General features: G+C 35.7%; 1 protein-coding gene across 1 annotated transcript; it reads right to left on the bottom strand.

The window, feature by feature from the left end:
- Positions 1 to 617: 617 nt before the first annotated feature.
- Positions 618 to 7,044, bottom strand: LOC106084280 (glucose dehydrogenase [FAD, quinone]). Its single transcript, XM_013247853.2, has 2 exons — positions 6,784 to 7,044; positions 618 to 2,399 (listed from the first exon to the last, which is right to left on the bottom strand). The coding sequence occupies exons 1-2, from the start codon at positions 6,920 to 6,922 to the stop codon at positions 667 to 669; spliced, it is 1,872 nt and encodes a 623-aa protein (XP_013103307.2). The 5' UTR covers positions 6,923 to 7,044; the 3' UTR covers positions 618 to 666.
- Between the last annotated feature and the right edge of the window lie 2,389 nt (positions 7,045 to 9,433).

Below are 9,433 nucleotides of genomic sequence, written 5' to 3' on the forward strand. Positions count from 1 at the left end.
AAAATTTTCTATAGAAATAAAATTTTGACAAAATTTTCTATAGAAATAAAATTTTGACAAAATTTTCTATAGAAATAAAATTTTGACAAAATTTTCTATAGAAATAAAATTTTGACAAAATTTTCTATAGAAATAAAATTTTGACAAAATTTTCTATAGAAATAAAATTTTGAGAAATTTTTTCTATAGAAATAAAATTTGGACAAAATTTTCTATAGAAATAAAATTTTGACAAAATCTTCTATAGAAATAAAATTTTGACAAAATTTTCTATAGAAATAAAATTTTGACAAAATTTTCTATAGAAATAAAATTTTGACAAAATTTTCTACAGAAATAAAATTTTAATAAAATTTTCTATAGAAATAAAATTTTAATAAAATTTTCTATAGAAATAAAATTTTGACAAAATTTTCTATAGAAATAAAATTTTAATAAAATTTTCTATAGAAAACACGAAACGTGCGTTAGCTTCCGCTCTAAAGAAGAATTTGCCCAGAGAATTATTAGGTTTCACCTGCCCAAGCATAAAGCCTTTTTACTAATTAAATTTTATATTTTGTTATTAATTTAAGTTAAAAATAAAAAATATATCTAAAATTATGTTTTTACCTATTTATACCTAAACTTATTTCTAAGGCATACAATAACTTAAAATACTGCTTTTCACTCATCCTCTTCAGACCATTGTGCTCGTATCATATCCGCGGCCTTTTCACCAATCATAAATGAGGCCGCATTTGTATGACAGGTGGGTGGAAAGGGTATAATACTCGTATCCGCTACCCTTAATCCGGCAATGCCATGCACTTGCAGTTTGGCATTGACCACAGTGGTGTCATCGGTGTCTGGGCCCATACGGCAAGTGGCCACCTGATGATGTAAGGTGTACGACATGACTTGTATGGAGCAACGCCAATAATCATCGCTGCCAAATGTATGCTCCTCACAGCCAGGCACGGGTAGATCATGCAAACGTGTGGCCAGCCTTTGTAGTGCAGGCATTTGACTGATGCGTATGACTTCTTTAATGCCCGCCAAAATGTGTTCCACATCTTCGGAATTGTGAAAATATTTGGGATTAATGCGTGGCCATTCCAAAGGATTGCGAGTACGCAGCCACAAACGACCCACAGATTTGGGATGAAATTGCATAATGAGAAAACTGAAATGATCCTGTTGGGCATTGTACAAAGGCTCATAGACTTTGGTGTAGATGTCTTGGCGGAAATTGGCTCCTTGCATAAGGCCGGTGCCTTGGTCAGAGGCCAAACTGCCAGCCACTGAGATTAATTCTACATCAGGCATATCGGAGGGTTCCTGTGACTGAGGAGTCTTGGCAAAGGTTAAAGTTTCGACGCCTCCAATGGAAGAGAGCACTGTTGAAGGATCCCCTCTGAAATAGGAGGAGAAGAGTCCAGGTCTGGTCTGTGAGACGAAAAATGTATTGCCTGTAGTGTTGGTGGTAAAGGTGGGTCCAAAATGGCACATGTGATCATACATAAGTTTGCCCACTGGCAACTCCTTAACTAGGGGCACTCCAATGGCCTCCAGATTGTCTCTGGGGCCTATGCCCGAAAGCATTAGAATTTGAGGAGAATTGAAAGCTCCTGCTGAGAGTATAACTTCCTTGCGAGCCCTAATGGTATACAAGGTGTTGCGGTATAACAAGCGAACACCATAGGCCTTTTGGGTGTCAACATCAATGAGAACTTTGGTAACCCTAGCCATGGTGACTATATGTAAATTCCGTCGGCTATTCCTTATGGGCTGTATATAGGAGGCAAAGGCACTGTGTCTTCTGCCATTTTGAGTGGTGGCCTGCACATAGGAAACTCCCATTTGTGACTCCCCATTGTAATCGGTTTTTCGATGTCCCGCCTCCTGGGCAGCTTTGACATAGGCGTCGGCAGCAGTAGTGCGATAACGAACATCTTCCACACTCAAAGGACCCGTATGATTGTGGTAGGGTGACATTTGCAATCCCTTCAAATTGGCGTTCTCCGATTTTAGAAAATAGGGCAACACCTCCTCATAGGACCAGCCCTCATTGCCAAACTCAGCCCAGCGATCGAAGTCTCTGCGATTGCCTCGATTGTAGATCATGTAGTTGATGGAGCTGGTGCCGCCCAAGATCTTGCCTCTGGGCAGCGAGCATTCATTGTTGTTCATGCCAAAACAGGCTTGCTTCTGCGGCACCGATTTGTAGCCCCAATTGGAGTGCGTCCCCTGAAGAAATGCCGCCATTATGGGTATTTGATGTGGCAAAGACTCAACGCCTCCGGCTTCGATGAGATAAACCTGCCATTTGGGATTCTCGGACAGACGATTGGCCAGCACGCAACCTGCTGGGCCAGAGCCAACAACAATGAAATCGTATTCTGCATTCTGTCGGGGTGCTGTTAGCAAAACAAAATAAAAAGTAGACATAAACAAAGTATTAATTGACACAATTAATATGCATGACAGGAACTGTGAGGTGTCTCTTTAGTCCATTGTTAACTTGTAATAATGCTGAGTAATGAGCAAACGGGAAAGGGTGCACAAAAACAAAAAACACAAATTTAGTTCATGGTGGCCATTTGGTGGCGCAGACAAACAGACAGCTAGAAAAATATTTGAAATTGCTAGAAAACACAGAGAAAAAATGTCACGAAACGTTCAAATGTTATTGTTATTATTATTGTTTGCCCACGAAGGAGGGATATTAAATGTGAAATTTCTAAGTTATTTTCTGTCCAAAGGGGGACAAGTATTTTGTTTTATATTTGTGGTCGATAAGGTAGACACTCTGAAGAGAAAATAAATGTTATTGTTGAAAGTGAAAATATATACAATAAAATATTTATTGACATAATTACTCATTCATTGAATATAAACTCTTTTAATATGTTTTAAAAGTTGCTTTCGAAACGAATATCATTTAGATAAAACACATTTTTCATTATTTTATCAGACATTAATGTTGGCTGCCGATACATTTTCTCACATTGCTTTGAAACTTTCATATCTTATCTTTTCCATTATTTGTCATAATCTAATTGTTAATTTTTATCTTTTTCTATTTTTATCATTTCAGGTAAGCTGTCCCCAAATGCAAATAGAACAAAAAACGAAATGTATTACAACAAATCAAGGTAACAATTTTGTCATAAAATGTTTAAGTTTTAAAAGTTAGGACAAACATTTATTCAGTCCGCTTTTGATAAAATTTTATAAATCAACGCTGTAAAATTTTATGGCGACCTTTTCTTTTTTATTTTTTATTTTTAAGTGTTTTTTAATTTTTTTTTTAACAGATTAATCTGTAACTGCAAACAATCAAATTAAAAAAAAAATAATAAAAAATTAATAATAAGAAAACAAGTAAAAAGGCGTTAAGGTCGGCCGTGCCGAACTTTGGATACCCACCACCTCCGGAATTATGTAAACCTACTTTTATCAAAATCCGATGTAAATTGTATACCTTATGTCCCATAGCAGTTTTATCGAAATATGTTCCGATTTGGACCAAAATATTGGTCTTTTTAGAAGCTTTCACTAAAAATAAACCGATCAGAACCACATGCGACACGGATGTCGTAAAGCCTAACACAACGAACTGTCACAAATCGCGGCGAAATCGGACAATAAATTCGCCTTTAATGGGCCCAAAACCTAAAACCGAGAGATCGGTCTATATGGCAGCTATATCCAAATCCGGACCGATCTGGGAAAAATTGACGAAGGATGTCGAAGGGACTAACACAACTCACTGTCCCAAATTTCAGCAAAATCGGATAATAAATGTGGCTTTTATGGGCCTAAGACCCTAAATCGAAAGATCGGCCTATATGGCAGCTTTATCCAAATCTGAACCGATCTGAGGCAAATTGGCGAAGGATGTCGAAGGGTCTAACACAACTCACTGTCCCAAAATTCAGCAAAATCGGATAATAAATGTGGCTGTTATGGCCCCAAAACCCTAAATCGGAGGAACGGTCTATATGGCAGCTATATCCAAATCTGGACCGATCTGGGCCAAATTGATGAAAGATGTCGAAGGGTCTAACACAACTCACTGTCCCAAATTTCAGCAAAATCGGTCAATAAAAGCGCCTATTATGGCCCCAAAACCCTAAATCGGAGGAACGGTCTACATGGCAGCTATATCCAAATCCGGACCGATTTGGTCCAAATTTATGAAAGATGTCGAAGGGTCTAACACAACTCACTGTCCCAAATTTCAGCAAAATCTGTCAATAAATGTGGCTTTTATGGGCCTAAGACCCTAAATCGAAAGATCGGTCTATATGTCAGCTATATCCAAATCTGAACCGATCTGAGGCAAATTCGCGAAGGATGTCGAGGGGCCTAACACAACTCACTGTCCCAAATTTCAGCAAAATCGGATAATAAATGTGGCTTTTATGGGCCTAAGACCCTAATCGAAAGATCGGTCTATATGGCAGCTATATCCAAATCTGGACCGATCTGGGCCAAACTAACGATGGATGTCAAGGGGCCTAACATAACTCACTGTCCCAAATTTCAGCAAAATCGGTCAATAAATGTGGCTTTTATGGGCCTAAGACCCCAAATCGGAGGATCGGTCTATATGACAGCTATATCCAAATCTGAACCGATCTGAGCCAAATTGGCGAAGGATGTCGAAGAGCCTAACGCAACTCACTGTCTCAAAATTTCAGCAAAATCGGATAATAAATGTGACTTATGGGCCTGAGACCCTAAATCGGTGGATCGGTCTATATGGGGGCTATATCAAGATATAGTCCTATATAGCCCATCTTTGAACTTAACCTGCTTATGGACAAAAAAAGATTCTGAGCAAAAATTTCAGTTCAATATCTCTATTTTTAAAGATTGTAGCGTGATTTTAACAGACAGACGGACGGACATGTCTAGATCGTCTTAGATTTTTACGCTGATCAAGAGTATATATACTTTATAGGGTCGGAAATGGATATTTCGATGTGTTGCAAACGGAATGACAAAATGAATATACCCCCATCCTTCGGTGGTGGGTATAAAAATCAAATAAAAATGTAAAATTTAATAAAAAATAAGTAAAAAAAATTGAGAATAAAATTAAAACCAGTAATGAAAGGCTAAAGTCGGGCGGAGGCGACTATATAATACCCTACACCTAACCTACAATTATAAATTCGGGCAATGCAAATGTAAGCTTTGCTTTGCCCATGAACATTCCACTAAGGAACAGGGGCAAACTTCTCACATATCAATGAGAGTGCAGTCCAATTCAAGTTTAAGCTCTATGATAAGGGGCCTCGTTTTTATAGCTGAGTCCGAAAGTTCGGAGAAAAGTTTTACATGGCATAATACCTCACAAATGTTGCCAGCATAAGGTGGGCAAAACCACCGCTGAAAATTTTTTCTGATGGTTTTGCCAGGATTCGAACCCAGGCGTTCAGCGTCATAGGCGGACATGCTAACCTCTGCGGCTACGACGGCCTCTATTCTTAAAATTCTTAATTCAGCCCGATATTGTCATGATGTCCGATTTGGGTGGAGGTGATTCCCTAGATACTTGAAGGTGATTCCCTAGATACTGAAAAAAATATCAGCATCGTGCCCAAATATCATTTATTTAAACCCTATATTGCCATTTTTTATGGGGAGTTTATGAGATAAGGCGTCCAACAACTGTACCAAATATGGTTCAAATCGGTCCATAACCAGATATAGCTGCCATATAAACCGATCTGGGATCTTTACTTTTTTGAGCCTCAAGAGGGCGTATTATCCGATTTGGCTGACATTTTGTACAACGGTTCCTCACACGACCTCAAACATACGTGTCAAATATGGTCTGAATCGGTTTTTAGCCTGATACAGCTCCCATATAAACCGATCTCCCTATTTTACTTCTTGAGCTGAAATTTTACACATAGACTTCTACTGTGGTCTCCAACATTCAATTCAAATAGCACAATTCTTTTCTTTTATGCTTTGTTTGTCTAAAAAGAGATATCGGGAAAGAACTCGACAAATGTGATCCATGGTGGAGGGTATATATGGGTTGCCCAAAAAGTAATTGCGGATTTTTCATATAGTTGGCGTTGACAAATTTTTTCACAGCTTCAGACTCTGTAATTGCATTCTTTCTTCTCTCAGTTATTAGCTGTTACTTTTAGCTTGCTTTAGAAAAAAAGTGTAAAAAAAGTATATTTGATTAAAGTTCATTCTAACTTTTATTAAAAATGCATTTACTTTATTTTAAAAAATCCGCAATTACTTTTTGGGCAACCAATAAGATTCGGCCCGGCTGAACTTAGCACGCTTTTACTTATTTTTTATTTTTTTGTTTCTTATTTTATATATTTTTTTTATTTAATTACTATATATTTGTTTTTTTTTTATTTTTTTGTAATTTTTTTTTTATTTTTTATAATTTTTTTTTATTTTTTAATAATTTTTTTTTATATTTTTTTTTGTTTTTGTTTTTATTTTTTAATTTTTTTTTATATCTTTTTTTTTGTATTTCTTTTTAGTTTTTATTTGCTTACTTTTATTTTATTTTTTTATTTATTTCTTTTTTCTAATAATATTTTTGTTTTTTAATTGATTTTAATTTTTAAAATTTTTTAACTTTTATTTATTTTGTTTTTTTTTGTATACATGTTAGCATAAAATATTTGTTAAAATGTTTACGATGGTTATCAATATTTTCACTCATTACTTTCTCACTTATCACTGATTAACAAGATTTAAGAGACATTTTTTGTTCCTTTGAAATTTCTCATCCTTTTTTGGTGTCCTCACCATCATTGTACAAATTTTGTTTGGCTATATTGCCTAGACCAATGCCCAGCACTTGGGCCCAGTTTTGTTGTTTGTCCACCAGAGCAGCAGCATAGGTAAACAAAAGTAATAACAAACTAATTGATATTCTATTTAACATTGCCTCCAAAAAAAAAAATTGCGATAAAGCCGTACTTTTGCAAGTGTTTTCAATAAATTTCAATTGCTTTCAATTTTTAAGGCTGCGCACGCGCCTTGACGTCCGTTTCGCGGGGCTCTTAATTTACAAATGAACATTGTCTTAGCGGCTAGCGCGTTCTATGTTAGTATTTAGCCTCAAGTCAAGTGGTGTATTGGCAAAATTGGCACTGGCATGTACAGGTTTCTTGGGGTTGGGATGGATGGCTTGAAATTTCTACATCATCATCATTGTCGTCGTCGAAGCCAGAACCATTATTAGACTCTTAGCTGACAATTAATTACACTTTTCTTCATAACTCCTTTGCCTGATTAAGACTTCCCTTTTTGTACACGTGAGGAACTCTTTTTTTTCGTTTGTTTTGTTTTGTTCGATTTATAAGTAATTATGATTTTGCATAATTTAATTGTTTAATAACTCTACAATACAATTATTGTAAATTTTGCTTTTATTGGAATTTATGAGCCTTAGGTTTTTTTTGTATAATTTCTTCGTAGTTTCTTCTACAGAGGACAGTAGTTTCTTCTACAGAGGACAGTAGAATTTATGAGCCTTAGGTTCTTTTTTTGTAATTTCTTCGTAGTTTCTTCTACAGAGGACAGTAGTTTTCAAGCTTGATTGAGACATTTAAACTTTTTTTATGGAAATACAAAATTCGCCCGAATTTTATGAAATTTCCAAACTCAGAGTCAAATATTATTGAGAAAAACTTTCTTTGATAATTGCTTTTGTTGAAGGGAGAGTGCACAGGTTTCTTCTGGTTCAATGGTTATAACGTCATTTGTTCTCGCCAAAGCTGTGATACGCAGGTTGTTTTTTTTTTTTTGTATAGATTTACCTAAAAAAGTGTTAAATTTTATCTTTTTAAAGTTGCTAATAATTCATATGCTTTTTTTATTCCCCTGTTTTAAAAAAACTGCCAAAAGTTGTAATTCTAGATATCATAAATTGTAGTATCATACTCATAAATTCTATCTTTGTTTGGCAAGTATGAGTCAAAAAATATAATTTGCTTTGTGTTGCTAATAATGATTCAATGTGACTAGTAGTTTGTTATAAAGGAATTAATAAGTGTCCACAATTTTTTGTAGGGAAATAATAAACAAATACTAAACAAGAATAATCAAAACTTATCATTGAAAAAATGAAAAAAAAAAACTCTAAAGACTTATTTCTTAATTGCATATTGCATTATTCAGCCAGGCTGAATTGCAGTTTTCCTATAGAAAACCTTATTCAGCCAGGCTGAATTGCAGTTTTCCTGTAGAAAACCTTATTCAGCCAGGCTGAATTGCAGTTTTCCTATAGAAAACCTTATTCAGCCAGGCTGAATTGCAGTTTTTCTATAGAAAACCTTATTCAGCCAGGCTGAATTGCAGTTTTCCTATAGAAAACCTTATTCAGCCAGGCTGAATTGCAGTTTTCCTATAGAAAACCTTATTCAGCCAGGCTGAATTGCAGTTTTCCTATAGAAAACCTTATTCAGCCAGGCTGAATTGCAGTTTTCCTATAGAAAACCTTATTCAGCCAGGCTGAATTGCAGTTTTCCTATAGAAAACCTTATTCAGCCAGGCTGAATTGCAGTTTTCCTATAGAAAACCTTATTCAGCCAGGCTGAATTGCAGTTTTCCTATAGAAAACCTTATTCAGCCAGGCTGAATTGCAGTTTTCCTATAGAAAACCTTATTCAGCCAGGCTGAATTGCAGTTTTCCTATAGAAAACCTTATTCAGCCAGGCTGAATTGCAGTTTTCCTATAGAAAACCTTATTCAGCCAGGCTGAATTGCAGTTTTCCTATAGAAAACCTTATTCAGCCAGGCTGAATTGCAGTTTTCCTATAGAAAACCTTATTCAGCCAGGCTGAATTGCAGTTTTCCTATAGAAAACCTTATTCAGCCAGGCTGAATTGCAGTTTTCCTATAGAAAACCTTATTCAGCCAGGCTGAATTGCAGTTTTCCTATAGAAAACCTTATTCAGCCAGGCTGAATTGCAGTTTTCCTATAGAAAACCTTATTCAGCCAGGCTGAATTGAAGTTTTCCTACAGAAAACCTTATTCAGCCAGGCTGAATTGCAGTTTTCCTATAGAAAACCTTATTCAGCCAGGCTGAATTGCAGTTTTCCTATAGAAAACCTTATTCAGCCAGGCTGAATTGCAGTTTTCCTATAGAAAACCTTATTCAGCCAGGCTGAATTGCAGTTTTCCTATAGAAAACCTTATTCAGCCAGGCTGAATTGCAGTTTTCCTATAGAAAACCTTATTCAGCCAGGCTGAATTGCAGTTTTCCTATAGAAAACCTTATTCAGCCAGGCTGAATTGCAGTTTTCCTATAGAAAACCTTATTCAGCCAGGCTGAATTTAAGTTTTTCTTTGAAGCCATGCTTTTTGAAAACTCAAATTTAAATTTTGTTGTTTATTTTTTATTTCTTACATTTAATTTTGAGTAAATAAATTAATAATAAAGCTAAGTTG

Source organism: Stomoxys calcitrans, chromosome 4 (assembly GCF_963082655.1).
Source record: "Stomoxys calcitrans chromosome 4, idStoCalc2.1, whole genome shotgun sequence".
Taxonomy (NCBI): domain Eukaryota; kingdom Metazoa; phylum Arthropoda; class Insecta; order Diptera; family Muscidae; genus Stomoxys; species Stomoxys calcitrans.

Coding starts and splice junctions, on each gene's coding strand:
- LOC106084280 (XM_013247853.2), bottom strand. CDS start 6,922: ATGTTAAATAGAATATCAATTAGTTTGTTATTACTTTTGTTTACCTAT. Junction 2,400..6,783: donor ACAAAATTTGTACAATGATG/GTGAGGACACCA, acceptor TTTTGCTAACAG/CACCCCGACAGAATGCAGAA.